The 15,968-nt window shown below is 45.6% G+C and overlaps 1 protein-coding gene across 1 annotated transcript; it reads left to right on the forward strand.

Annotated features, from left to right (window-relative positions):
* Positions 1-8,790: 8,790 nt before the first annotated feature.
* AKAP19 (A-kinase anchoring protein 19) lies at positions 8,791-14,354 on the forward strand. Its single transcript, XM_078594009.1, has 2 exons — positions 8,791-9,130; positions 9,685-14,354. The coding sequence occupies exon 2, from the start codon at positions 9,738-9,740 to the stop codon at positions 10,038-10,040; it is 303 nt and encodes a 100-aa protein (XP_078450135.1). The 5' UTR covers positions 8,791-9,130; positions 9,685-9,737; the 3' UTR covers positions 10,041-14,354.
* Positions 14,355-15,968: the final 1,614 nt, after the last annotated feature.

Below are 15,968 nucleotides of genomic sequence, written 5' to 3' on the forward strand. Positions count from 1 at the left end.
CAATGGGAAATTGCCACGGCATTATTGCAGCAGCATTCTCCGCAGAAGATGGATCCCTGGGGGCTTGCTTCGATTTTCCGAGACGTTTATGGTCCAAAGCCCTAAACCGCACCTGCACGAACCATTGCAACAAATGATGATGCACCAATGAAAAATCGCCACTGCCACCACAATGCCTCTACACGCCAAGTCCTAATTAGTACTGAAGACCAGGCACAGCCCAGCAGAGCTGGCACATACAAACAGCCGTAATACAGTACGTTACAAAGACAATTACCATTGCGACATTTATATTCTACTAGCGGAAGTACCCGGCTTTGCCCGGGTGAAAAATATATTTCTTAAAAACCTTACATATATATACACAGATACTAAGGTATTGTCAAAGCCCGGTGGGCTATTTGTACATTTCTCCACCAACAAATATATAAGAGGCTTTCACAAGTCCAAAAAGTTGTAGAAAGTGTGGGGTAAATAGTTGATGTCAAAAGGTTTCCGAAAATTGCGGTCTCCCCCCCCCCTCAAAAAATATCTTTACCCCTCGTAGGTATATATACTAACAACACCTTACATACAACAGAGGAAGTGGTATCTATTGACTCTGTAGTAGTATCTACTGACTGTACCGTAGTATCTACTGAGCCAGTAGTAGCTACTGACTGTGTAGTAGTATTTAGTGACTGTAATAACTACTGACCATAGTAGTATTTACTGGGCCTACAGTAGTATCTACCGACTATATACTCGTAACGACTAACTGTATAGTATCTGCTGACTCTATAGTTGTATCCACTGACTATAGTAGTAACTACAAAATCTATAGCAGTATCTACTCACTCTATAATAGTATCTACTGACTCTAGTAGCTACTCACCGTGGTAGTATGTACTGACTGTATAGTAGTATATACTGACTGTAGCAGTATTGACTGACTGTAGCGGTATATACTGACTGTTTTAGTATTTACTATAGCGGTATCTACCAACTCGATAGCAGTATCTACTATCGCTACAGCAGTGTATACCGACTGAGGTCGTACCTGCTATCACTACAGCAGTGCATACTGCTGTGTTGGTACCTGTTATGATGACAGCAGTGCATATTGTGGTGGAACCTGCTATGATTACAGCAGTGCATACTGCTGTGGTGGTATCTGCTATGATGAGAGGAGTACATATTGTGGTGGTGGTACCTGGTATGATAACAGCAGTGCATATTGACTGTACTCATCATTCACCCTCACCATTCACCACTCACAACTCACCCTTACCACTCATCCTCACCACTCACCACTCCCACTCACTATTCACCATTCATCCTCACAACTCACCACTCACCAACCTCCCTCACCAATCTCCCTCACCACTCACCCTCACCACTCACCCTCACCACTCACCCTCAACACTAACCCTCACCACTAACCCTCACCACTCTCACTCACCAATCTCCCTCACCACTCACCCTCACCACTCACCCTCACCACTCACCTTCACCACTCACCCTCACCACTCACCGTCACAACCACCACTCACCCTCACCACTCAACTTCACCCTCACTACTCACCATTCATCCTCACCAATCACCACTGACCAATCACCACTCACCACTCTCCACTAACCCTCACCACTCAACCTCACCACTCACCCTCAAAACTAACCACTCTCTCACCACTCACCCTCACCACTCAGCACTCACCCTCACCACTCACCCTCACCACTCACCCTCACCACTCACCCCTCACCGCTCACCACTCACCCATCACCACTCACAACCGCCACTCACCCTCACCACTCATCCTCACCACTCACCCTCACAACAACCACTCACCCTCACCACTCACCCTGACCACTCACCACTCATCCTCACCAATCACACCCTCACCAATCACCACTCACCCGCACTGCTCACCCTCACCACTCACGCTCACCCTCACCACTCACCCCTCACTAATCACCACTCATAACCGCCACTCACCCTCACCACTCACCACTCACCCTCACTACTCACCACTCATCCTCACCAATCACACCCTCAACAATCACCACTCACCCTCACAACTCACTCTCACCACTCACTCTCACCACTCACCACTCACCCTCACAACAAGCACTCACCCTCACCGCTCAGCACTCACCCTCACCACTCACCACTAATCCTCACCAATCACACCCTCACCAATCACCACTCACCCTCACCACTCATGCTCACCACTAACCCTCACCACTCACCCTCACCACTCACTAATCACCTCTCACAACCGTCACTCACCCTCACCACTCACTCTTACCACTCACCCTCATCACTCACCCTCACCACTCACCCTCACAACAACCACTCACCCTCACTACTCATCCTCACCAATCGCACCCTCACCAATCACCACTCACCCTCACTGCTCACCCTCACCGCTCACCACTCAACCTCACCCTCACCACTCACGCTCACCCTCACCACTCACCTCTCACTAATCACCACTCACAACTGCCACTCACCCTCCCCACTCACCCTCACCACTCACCCTCACCAATCACCACTCACCCTCACCACTCACCCTCACCATTCACCCTCACCACTCACCCTCACCATTCACCCTCACCACTTTCCCTCACCACTCACCCTCACCACTCACCAGTCACGCTCACCACTCACCCTCACTACTCACCACTCACCCTCAACACTCACCCTCACCGCTCACCACTCACCCTCAACACTCACCCTCACCGCTCACCCTGACCACTCACCACTCATCCTCACCAATCACATCCTCACCAATCACCACTCACCCTCACTGCTCACCCTCACCGCTCACCCTCACCACTCACCCTCACCACTCACGCTCACCCTCACCACTCACCCCTCACTAATCACCACTCACAACCGCCACTCACCCTCACCACTAACCCTCACCACTCACCCTCACCACTCACTAATCACCTCTCACAACCGTCACTCACCCTCACCACTCACTCTTACCACTCACCCTCACCACGCACCCTCACAACAACCACTCACCCTCACAACAACCACTCACCCTCACTACTCACCCTCACCACTCATCCTCACCAATCACACCCTCACCAATCACCACTCACCCTCACTGCTCACCACTCAACCTCACCACTCACGCTCACCCTCACCCCTCACTAATCACCACTAACAACCGCCACTCACCCTCCCCACTCACCCTCACCACTCACCCTCACCAATCACCACTCACCCTCACCACTCACTACTCACCCTCAGCACTCTCCCTCACCACTCTCCCTCACCACTCTCCCTCATCACTCTCCCTCATCAGTCACGCTCACCACTCACCACTCACGCTCACCACTCACCCTCACTACTCACCCTAACCACTCACCACTCACCCTCAACACTCACCCTCACCGCTCACCACTCACCCTCACCACTCACCCTGACCACTCACCACTCATCCTCACCAATCACACCCTCACCAATCACCACTCACCCTCACTGCTCACCCTCACTGCTCACCCTCACCACTCACTCTAACCACTCACGCTCACCCTCACCACTCACCCCTCACTAATCACCACTCACAACCGCCACTCACCCTCACCACTCACCACTCACCCTCACCACTCACCCTCACTACTCACCACTCATCCTCACCAATCACACCCTCAACAATCACCACTCACCCTCACCACTCACGCTCAACACTCACCACTAACCCTCACCACTCACCCCTCACTAATCACCACTAACAACCGCCACTCACCCTCCCCACTCACCCTCACCCTCACCCCTCTCCCCCTCACCACTCTCCCCCTCACCACTCTCCCCCTCACCACTCTCCCCCTCACCACTCTCCCCCTCACCACATGTTAAGGGCGATCCTAAAGGAATCTACAACCTTCGATGATTCCTTTGCGCGATTCAAAGAATCGATTCCTGGCGCATAGGAGGTTTCCATTTTTAATTACAGAGTTTTATTTTCATTGTTATGTTATGTTTTAAAGTTTTCAGGAGTTTTTAATAATATTTTAGCCCCGGTCAACGCCGGATATTTCCCATTCGTAGCAGTTTATATCAACTCTATAACCAACTAATATTAAACGGAAATAAGGCGATTCTAAATGAATCTACAACCTTCGATTCCTTTTCGCGATTCAGAGAATCGATTCTTGGCGCGGTCGGGTTTAGAGTTTTAATTACACAGTTGTATTTTCATTGGGATGTTATGTTTTAAAGTTTTCAGAAGATTTTAAATGTATTTTTCCCCCGGGCAACGCTGGGTATATCGAGTTTATACCACAAAGTCGACGCCTGACAGACTTGCGTGTCGAGGCCTAGTACCGTGCAGAGCCTCCAGCCTCGCCTAGATTGCCCACCCGGCTGAGGCTGGGTACTGGGGCCGTTAACCCCCCCCCCCCCGCGCTACAATAATACTGTCTAATCTCTATAATTTTATTATCTACCGACCCTATAATAGTAATTGCACACATTGGGGTGGGGGGGGAGTGAAGAGGACGTGAAACTTTGATGAATTTACCTCAGAGTCGCGTGTTAATGCGTGCGCATATTTTTAACGGGAATTAAAAATGGCGTCCACCCCGCAGCGAAGTTGTTGCTACCCGTTGCCAGGGGCAACCGCCGTGGTTCGCGCCGTCGGCGATATTAAATAAATAAAGCTTTAAATAAATAAATAAAAAGAAATCGCACTAAATCGATAATCGGGCCGATTTAAAGTTTAGAGACGAAAAATCGGAAATGCCTAAGTTTACCGCGGGGCCGGGGGCGTGCCCACCTGCAAAATTTAATCTCGGCGAACCCCACGGTCCGAGAGCTACATCCCCCGCAAGGGAGCGTACGCAGACGGACGGACAGACAGATAGACAGATAGACAAAAAATGAATTATATAGGTTAGATATACTTGTATGGAAGCACAAATCTGTTCGTTTTGTCATTCATGAAATTATGTAAAACATTCTTGTATAGGATTCTGTTTATCTTATAAGTCAATGTCCAGCTGTAATAATAGAAATAACAGCCAAATAACAATGTGAGCATTTTAAGTTGACTCATAGATTATTATTTTTACCTTCCAAAAAGTAAACAGTGACATTTGATTGCTGGTTTACGGTGCAGTCCAATACTCAATGGCTGCATTAAAACCAGTACATGGTAACCAATTCAAGTAAATACTGTATGAACACATTCCAGTACAGACCAGTATATTCTACCACATTTATCATGCACATACATTTACAATTCTCACCATTGTGTCCACACAATCTGTGACTGTCATTTCCACACAAGCTGAATAATGAAGTATTTGAAAGGGGTAAGCGGTTAGTTTGCTTCGCTATAAATCTGGCTCCTTGAGTTCAATTCCAGACCACGGGTACCATCACTGGATTGTAAACTTTGAACTGATCTTGCATGCTAGGCCAATGCCAGTTACACTATATGTGTGTGTTTTTACGATGCAAGAAAACCAGGGAACCCAGAGGAAACCAATGCAAAACATGGGGAAAAACATCCAAACTCCACACAGAATTGAACCCAGGTGCTTCTTCCTGTGCAGCAAAAGTGTACCCACACTGCCACCACAGAATGTCGTCAAAGAACACGTGAGGTCACACCCGTCGAGCAAGAATGCAGATTTACGAGTTAAGCCTCAGGTGAGAAGTGTAAGTGGATGGAAGATGTCGGCTGTGTCTTCTTGGTTCTTTCGGTAAAGTCACGTAGAAGGGAAGTAATAAAATAATAAAAATAAAACATAATAAAATAATTCTCACGACGTTTCGGTCACAACGCAAGCAGCCGTGTGGCCGAAACGTCATGAGAATGATTTTATTATGTTTTATTTGTATTATTTTATTACTTCCCTTCTACGTGACTTTACCGAAATAACCAAGAAGATGAATCCCTGCAGTCACGAAAGCTTTAAATCGAAATTTTATGTCGGCTGTGGTTTGCTTTCATGAGCTGTACATACACACAGCACAAACGTGGGAATAAAAAATGACCAAACAGGTTTACTGGTTGCTCAGCATTACTATTTGCATGTCCATTACAACGAGTGTACTTTTTGTTTACAATTGTGTGACCCATACTGCCACACAACGTTTATTTATTTATTTATTTAAAATCACTCTCTATAGCGTTTAAATACAAAACGCCCTTGCAATTGCTTTGCCATGTTACGGAGTTATTATTATTAAGACTGTACAAAAACGATGTGACACTATAAGATGGTAATATATACAGTATTGCGGTATATATAAATATGCTGGAGAAGAGAGCCTGGACTTGACCAGAGGTAGGGAGTTGACTGGCGCAGATGAGGGGAAGGGAGGGGATATTTCATATTGCGGGCAGCAGAGGAGAATGAGAGACCTTGCCATTGAGCGGATGTTGGCTGGGTAGCTCTTTATTAATTGTAAAATATTGTTGCTGCTGTTTACATTGTTGTTAATTTGCACAAGCTGAGAGAGAGCGACCCGGGGACAAAGAATCTCACTGCCATGTACCTCATGTATGCATGAGTATGTGATCATATTCTTTGGGTCTTTCGGTAAAGTCACGTAGATAGGTTCAAAGAAAATAACAAAATGACAAAATAACAAAAAACTTTTTTTTTGAACCTATCTACGTGACTTTACCGAAAGACCCAAAGAATATGAATTCCTGCAGCCCCGAAAACTTTAAGTCAAGTATGTGATCAATAAAGCTGACTTAACTTAAAATGGAGCTCTCGAGGATATTTGGCCTACTCTTCCCAGCTGGTCAGATGTCTTGAAAAAAGTTGGGAAAAACGCCCGCTTTACCCCACCGCATGTGATCTGTCGATCGACCAACTTTGACATAACCCATTTATACTGCTGGATGGACAAAGACATGGGGATTTATGAAACTTCCACCATTGAATTTAACTGACGACCTCTGGAGTCCACTATGCTAACCTAATCAGTACATCACGGCAGCTCCACATAGTACTTATAACCATAACCTCATGAATGGACCTGTTTAGGCTGCTGTTTTCAAGTGTCCTATTGATGTGCGGTTCTTGAATGTGACTTTGATAAAGCACGCTGCCTTTGGGGTTTTTAGGTGCAATTTCGTCTCCATTAAATAACCCTGCCTATTGGTTGTCATGTGTTTAATGTGCATAGTTTTCAGGTTGAAATTGTTACTACACATTCAGACCTGTGTATTGTCTGGATGATATTTAAATAATGTAATAGCCACTTGGAGTGATGAGTTTGCCCATGTTAAAATTCATGGCCTCGTTAATGTTTTTACAGAATAGTACTTTCTTCAGATTGTGGGTATGAAAGACAAATCTTTCTAAATAAAAGTTGCATGTTTGTCCACTACTGAATAAGGGCCTCCCCATACCGTGCAGGTCGTGGGGGTTATTGGACCATACTTCACCACGCTAGTCAGTGCGGGTTGGTGAAGGCAGGGATTAATGACATTGTGGCATCGAAGTACTGTACAGAACACTTGGTGTTGCTGTGCTGCCCTCTACTGCCCACCACGTGGCCACGCATCCCTGTGATGACCTATTCATATTCTATCTAGATCTGAAAGAACCAAAGAGTACCTAGTCATATTCTTTCGGTCTTTCGGTAAAGTCACGTCGATAGGTTATTTTCTTTGAACCTATCTACGTGACTTTACCGAAAGACCCCAAAAATATGAATTCCTGCAGTCACGAAAGCTTTAAGTCAAGATTTTTCTGTGAAGACCTGTTTGTGCACGGTGATCAAATAATCCAGGAACTGACCAGACTCAAATCTGCTTAACTTCCGAGATCTGATGGAAGGGGGCGAATTCCAGGTGGTTTGGTCACATGCCATCATCAAAAACATTAGAAGACTAAGCGTTTTCGCAAGCTGCCAGTGAAATTCAATATTAACCACGCTGGATGGAGATTGCAGCGTCATCGAGTGTTTGCCGCTCAAACCACATAATTAAAATTATTTTTCTTCGTGTTCTGGAATCTGGTTTACGTGTCGTGTCAAGGGTGGCTTGCGAGACGTAATGGCGAAGAAAAGTCACTCATTTTAGATTTGAAGTTTTCGTGACTGCAAGGATTCATACTCTTTGGTTTTTTCGGTAAAGTCACGTAGGTAAAAAATTTAAATAAATTAAATCACGACGTTTCGGAAGCAACACAAGCCTCCGTCATCAGGTGTAACTGCTTCAGTAAAATTGCCGGAGGCTTGTGTTGCTTCCGAAACGTTGTGATTTAATTTATTTTTATTTTTTGACCTACGTGACTTTACCGAAAAAACCAAAGAGTAAAAGTCACTCACCCACACCCTCCCAAATTCCTTCAACCCCACGCGCTCTGTATTAACCCGCCTGGCTTGGCCATCGCTCTGTCAGCACGCGACCCCGACGACCCCACGCGAATCACCGTGTCAACAGGACGTCCGTGCTCTGCGTGAAACGCCATTCATTTATTTTCCTACAATTCTCACACCCGCCATAAATATGACAAAGTGTTAATTATGAACGCGATTGCCCAAGGGTTGCAAGCATAGCTTATATAGTAATGGGATTCCAACATGAGAGAGGGGAAGTGTGATTTGTGACATTTATCCAACGCTGCAGCTTCTGATTCACGCCCGACGCAACATCATCTCCGCTGGTGTTGCTGCTTCTGCGCGCCGTTCCGTCTCCAAAACCGCTCTCCCGCTCACTATCTCATCATCACCCGCCTCCTCACCCTCCCTGCACTGCTCCACTCCTCTCTTTCTCTCACTGGAAGCAGCCTCCACCCCAACCCACATCCGATCACACTCACCCCTCTTCAAGCCACCCACCCACCCATCACCGTTACATCACCCACCCCCCAGTTTCTCCAGCTCATGTTTAGTGGGCTGGCAGGAGGTAAATACGCAGATAAGTGATTGTGCACAGCGCACAGGCAGCCCCCCACACCCTTGGCGCCTCGCGTGTTTTTCAGAGGAGCTGCGTGGCGGAGGAGCCGATGGGACGAGGTGACGACGGGAGAGCGGTGACCACGGCTGCCTGACGCCGTGGCCACCCATCGTTCCGGCCACCACCGTGGCCCCGAGTGTCGATGATGGCGTGGGAGACGACATTCGCAGGACGCGTCGCACGGACGATCGCTAAACATCTTGGGGGTAAGCGTCGCAGCTGTTGTTGTCCTTGCGAATAATAGCGCACCGCCACCAGCGTTATTCGAAGCAAGGGACCGGTTGTGTCGTTCAAGGGCGTCCTGCCGCATTGAACGCAGCCCGGCTGGGTCGGCTGCCAATGATTATTTTGCGAGTGCCCAGATGAGCCCCAGTTACGTTGTTTAGTGACCCACCAGCCCTCTCTCTTCCCCTTGGACACGCCGCACATGATAACAAGCCCTGCCTCGGTAACAATCGCAGAGGCGTGCCAATGTCGCGCTGGTGTCGTGCGAAGCGGAGCATTGCCTTTTAAACGCAGGTCGTCCCGAGCTACTTTAATTTCTATAATGGTTGAGAGAGAATGCGGTGTGTTGCCCTTCAGAGTGCGGGTCTTGTTTAGCTTCTCTGCCGGGTGAGGATTTTTTTCTTTTCTTGTTGTCGCAATCACAGCAATGGTTCGGTAGCTTGCCTAACCCGTGCGAGACGTCGCAGGAACGACGACCCGCTTGCCTGCACTGCATGTAACAACTCACAGCGTTCGCATTTCCCCCGGAGCGCAGGCATGAAGAAGAGCACGCCGGCTCCGCGAATCCCCCAGTAGACGGATTTTCCAATGGGATGCCTCAAGTCCAAAAACCACTACTCGGTGCACCAGAACTCGCCGGGGATGGAGAAGTCCCGCACGAGCAGTCGCATCGCCACCGACGCCACCGACGCTGACCACCAACAGCAGCAGCAGGCATCAGATTCTGGCGCTGCGCTCGAGAGGGCCCACAAGCCGTCGTCCCCAGCCGTGGAGCCGCAGGTGGTCGGCTTCGCGCAGAAGCTCTCCGAGCAGATCATGGCTGGGGCCATGCGGCAGAGTGCGCAGATCGACCGCTGCTACCACGACATTCCCTACATCGAGAACGGTTGACGCTCCGAGGTGTAGACGGAGACTATTGCGTTGTCCACGTAGGTCAAGCGCTGCCTTTAATTTGTTCCCCGTGAAAATGGCATACGGAATCGCTTGAGAGTACGCCTTTTATTGTAGTATCCGTGCAGCCAGTTTTAATCTCGAACAACCGTAAGCCAGTGTTGTATTGTCAGGTTTTATCGCTCTCAGTGTTACTGCTCAGTATGTTCTTGTAGAGGCTCTTGCGTTTGACTCGTGCCTGTGTTTTGACTAATACGCTGTTGTGTTGCGCGTGTTATATTATCACTCTGCAGATCAGATTGTACCCGATAAGAGTTAATATCTCGAATTCTGCACAGTGCTGTGTAGCATTAACGGAGTTGGCACTGTTATGAAAAGAGCTTGAGCATGATAATATTTGAGGTTTAGAAAAAGTGTTTTTTTTATCCAGACATTATTGACTGAACCGTGGGCCGGCTACCCAATGAATAAATCCAAACTTAGATCAGGAATTTCAGAGAACACAGTATTTTTTTCATGCAACTTTGTCCCTCCCCCCACGACATTGCCTAACACACCATCGGCCACATTCACGTTTTAGTAAGAAGGGCAGTTTCCGCCAATATTTGTTTGAAAAGATAAGCAATTATTGGTATCTTTTGTTTATGCAGTTTCTACTGAAAATTAGCAGAACATGTTTTTCCGTAAACAACATGAAACTGGCGCTATATCTGCACATGTCGGGTGCAGTATGCGCGTGTGGCTTTGTATTTGACTTAGTGGCATAGCTATCGAGTAAGCAAGTGGCGCGCAACTACACCAGAGCCCATGAGGCCAGAGGGGCCAAGGCGCCAGACTACGATGAGAAGGGGAAATTGGACAGAGGGGGCACATTTCATTTCTAGTATCTTGGCACAATATAACCAAGCTACGTTGCTGATTTCTACCCTTGAACACTTATGTTCTCCATGTTAAATTATCACGGAAAGACGTTCTCAATGAAAAAGTGACTAAAGATGTATCATATGGGGCCATCCATTTAGTACGTACGCAATAAAATCTGTCAAAACTTGACCCCCCCCCACCTGCGTACGGACGCTTGACGCACCCCCCCTCCCCGAATCCTATAGAACGGCCGGTATTTAATCCATACATAAACGATCAATGATTAATAATATTAACGTGTTTAAGCAAACAGATAGTCCACCGCCGGACTATATAACTCATGTGAAGGCCAATGTAGACAAATTATTATCAAGGCTTCACCGCCCCCCGCCCCCCCCCCCCCTTTTCCTATGCGTACGTACATTGTCAGTAGACCCCCATATGCAAACGTACGCATTTGGGTTAACCTCCCCCTCCATGCGTACGTACTAAATGGATGCCCCCTATTCAAGTAGGTGTTTTCAGGGTGCAGTATACAGTGAACACTAAATCTGTCTTAAAAGTATTGCATAATAATGGTTTACAGCCCTTTGTCAATCCACTGCTGGATGAAAGTCTCCTCGCGTTGTGTAAGTTATGGGGGTTGTTTGACCACACTGGTCAATATGGGTTGGTGACGTTAGGTGGGAGGAGGCCAAGGAGCAGTTTAGATATCACTTGCCATTGATGTTAGTCGTGGCTGGGAATTTAACTTAGGCATGGGCTTGTAACCACTACACGTCCCTTTTCTGCCCCATCTTGAAATACAACAGTGATTTTACAGGACTTCATCAGTGATTGCTATACCTCCCAAAACAACTCACTTTTTTAAATTCATAATCAGCTTCTTTTGGGTTAGATCATGAAGGTATAATGCCCATACCCTCCGCCACCCGACAGAGCCAATCAAATCAAGTTGTTACGTGGGAATTATGCCAATTGATAAGGGTTGTTAGCAAAACTGGAAGTGGAAAAGCTATTTTTTTTTATTCTTCAAAATAATTTTCATGCGACATTTCGCTGGAGATTACTTTCACATAATTATCAGGCGTTAACAGAAGCTCAGCTCCCACGTGGCTCATAATATTGGTTATGAACCATAATATTGGTCGTGCAAGCCAATGTTTCAAATCAACTCAATTATTGGTATATTATTATAATGAAGACATGTAGATGTATTTGTTTATGAAATAAACAGAGTACATTGGAATTACATGGGACGGAGCGAGGGATGGTGGCACAGTGGTAGGTATGCCGTGCTAATAATCTAGCGACCTAAGTTCGATTCCCAGCCACGGGTAAAGTTAGTGGTGATTAATATCATTCGAAAGAGCAGGCCACTGTGTTCCATGGTTCAAAGTTGCCAAATATGAAAATGTACCTGCAAATAACTCGGTTGGGATTAAACACTAACTTGGCAGGACCCATGAGACTCAGTCAGGCTTTCCGGGGTAAACAAGCATGATAATACCAGTCCCGATCACCCCACTTGCCACCCACACCCTTCACTAACATACACGGACCAGCAGCACTTTAGAGCTCAGTCAAACAACCCCAACAACACTTCAACAAGAAGTGGATTGCCAAAGGGCTGTAGATTATTATTTTTATAAGGCATTACCTTATAAGCTTAGAGGTGATGGTTGGAGTCAGTGTGGATGAGAATTCAATATCTAAATTGCACATTCCAATGACGCGTATGCTGTTGTCTCGGACAGCCAGAAGACCTCATATGAAATGGCTGTGCACGAGTTATATTTATTTAACAGACCTGGCCACGAAGGTAATAGCATTTCGTTTCAAAAAGGTCAAACCCTTCTGCTCCATGTAGTTTATGCGTGCGTGGTCCTTACCCTTACGTATTCGGAGCGTAGATTATTGATTAATTGTTGCTATGTAGATTCTTAATGCTCGAGATACACGTGCAGTGAATGGCGTGTGCAGGGATTGATGTTTTGTTGTCGGTCATTAAATGCTTAATGCTACATTTAGCCTCATGAAGCAAACCAAACTGTAGCAAACGAGGCAGAGAGAAAACCAGAAACTATAGAAAGAACGCAGTAAAGCGAGACAACAAAATAGGTGATGCTTGAATTGAATCGTGGCTCTGAATAGCAACAATTCATATTGCATTTCTAGGGGGTAGAATCATCGCACGCATTAGTGTGCCAACGTTCAATCCTATATCTCGTCATTGATTTTGTGACTTAAAAAAACCAGCCTGATAAGAAGGCAATATTCAAGTATTCCTGTAAAACGTATACATGTGTTGTTTGGTTTATCTCTCCGGGTGAGCTATGAGCTCTGAGCCACCAGCGGAACAACCATTCATCAAGGTATTGTGTAATTGTGTCTGGAACAGAGTTTCCAATTCACGTTTTTGTTTGAATTTGATAAAACAAGAATTGTTCATAAAAGCTATTAGAGAAATGAAAATTGGATACGCCCTTTCAAATAAAAACTACCGCACTTGCGTGGAGGATACAATGTAAGCTCACTAATTATGTTTTCAAATGAATGCATGCAGAATGCAGCGAATGTTATAAATCGATATAGGCTACATTTGACCAACTTCCTTGCAATTGCATTGATAATCGGTAAGAAACTTTAGAAACAAAAGTTTAAAGCACACTCGAGTGCCAGTGGTAACCGATGGAGGCACAATTCCATTTTGCAAAACAAGAAGTTACCAAATGTATATGAATACATATTTATTTTCAAATAAGCTGAGTAATTTCCCATATTTCTAAATGGAACCCCAGCCTTGTGATGTCGTATGAAGCAGTAGGCACATTTTACAGTGTGGCATTACGTTTTATATGCAGTCAAAAGCTTTGGTTGATGCAGAGTGAATTCCAAACATGTTGGGGAATGAGTTCAATTAACTGCAGGTGTTCAACGCTGTTCCATCGCTTCAAGATGTTCAACACAAACGCAATGTGGATCCGCCTTGAAGTCTCAATTTGTGCATATGGTATCCGCAGGGTGTATGTGATAGAAGCAGCCCAGTATCTGTCCAACATATTTGCACAGCGCATAGCAACAGTACAGGTCTACGAGACTGCACTCCATAATTGCATTACAGAAGGGGCCTGGTTATTACATGTGAAAGGGGGTAAAGAGATGACGGCACAACCATCACTTGACTGTATGCTGCATAATATAAGAGGTGAGGTACACTGTTGGACATTCAAAAGGAAATTAAGAGATGATTGGCAGCACGTGGGCGGTTGTGATATATTTATTTCACTGCGTATCATTCAGAAGGGTGAAACCAACTTGATGTGCTGCTATTAATCATATTTGATGATTCATTAATATGTTGAAATTTTAGTTATTGTACATAATGTGTCCGTGTAAAGTGAAATATGCTGTGTTGATATATAAACATTAATACAACCGTTGAAATTCTACTGCTTCGAGCGTCATAGTATTCCCAATCTTTACGCGATTTTGACGTGCCCCTTAAAGTAGATATTTTTGTGCACATTTCGCACCACATTTACCATCTCCCTTTGTAAATGCAATGAGCCAGTCACAAACTGACGAATCGACCGAAACGCATCGCATTGGAGATATGCCCTTTGGCTGGCTATGGTGGAGACATCGGGCCGCGATCTTACCATACATCTGATGAAAATGAACTTTGGCCAAAAGCGTATGGATCATAGCCCATATGCAATTTGTCATTTTTCATCACGGCATTTGAAGCAGTATTGCTAACGTATTTATCTGAACAGGTTCAAACATGCACTTTGAATACATACTCTTTGGTTCTTTCGGTAAAGTCACGTAGGTGTAAAAAATAAAATAAATCACGACGTTTCGGGCGCAACATAAGCATCCGTCATCAGGTGGGAAAGCATGGTCTGCTGCTGAAGCAGACTGTTTTAAAAAGGTTTGAAATTGTTGTAGCCCAAAGGTCATAAAGAAGTGGCCAGGGGCTAGTGATGTTAATGTGAGAAATTAGCATGTTCATATAAAAGCGAAGAGTGGTGCAATCCAAAGGTATTAATGCAACCCAACGGATGCAATCCAAAGAGCATGTGAGTATGAGAGTGCAATCCAAAGGACATGTGAGCATGAGAATGCAATCCAAATCAAGAATGCACTTTGAAGTTTCTGTCAATGGAAAGCAAATTGCATAAGAGCACGAAACGTCTTAAAAGAGGCCTATATGTCACACTGAATCTGTTCAAGGCTCACCTTATCAGTTTAAACAAGCAGAATAATACAAACGCTTCCTTGGACTGGCGCCTGACAATCCGTTATGTATACACGTTAGTATTCATGACCCTTCACGAACCAGTTCAATCCTTTTTAAATCCTTTATATTAAGTTCGCTTGCTTGCGTGCGTGCTTGCGTGCTTGCTTGCTTGCTTACGACCGTGCAAATCTTTCGGTCGTGTTTTAACCCACTTCCCGTGATCCAATCGAGCTGACATTTTGCACACAGACTCGTTGTGCGAGACAATTAATGTTCGTGAAAAATGTTTCCAAAATGTTACACTTTTTAGGCAAAAAAAAATATATTTTATATTTATTCAAATATAACTCATTCATGGCTTTGGCTGAACGTCACAGTGTAGGAGCCCAGAGCGTGACACCTCCACAGGCCGTGGTGGAGTAGCGCAGTTGGTAGCGCCCTCGCTTCCCATGCCAAAGGTCGCGGGATCGATCCCCGCGTCCTCCACAGGCGAATATATGTTTAAATCCTTTATTAAATCCTTTATATTAAGTTCGCTTGCTTACTTGGGACCGTGCAAATCTTTCGGTCGTTTTTAACCCACTTCCCGTGATCCAATCGAGCTGACATTTTCCACACAGACTCGTTGTGCGTAACAATTAATGTTCGTGAAATTTTTTTTCCAAAATGTTACACTTTAGGACAAAAATATTATATTTAATTACCAATTGCTTAATGGTGCAATGCAATCATCTGACCCATAGGTGACAGCCATCTCAAGCCAGAGGACGAGAGGACTCTAGCCGCCACGCATATAAAGGATTTATAGTGAAAAACTT

Source organism: Lampetra planeri, chromosome 1 (assembly GCF_965212315.1).
Source record: "Lampetra planeri chromosome 1, kcLamPlan1.2.h2, whole genome shotgun sequence".
NCBI lineage: Eukaryota > Metazoa > Chordata > Hyperoartia > Petromyzontiformes > Petromyzontidae > Lampetra > Lampetra planeri.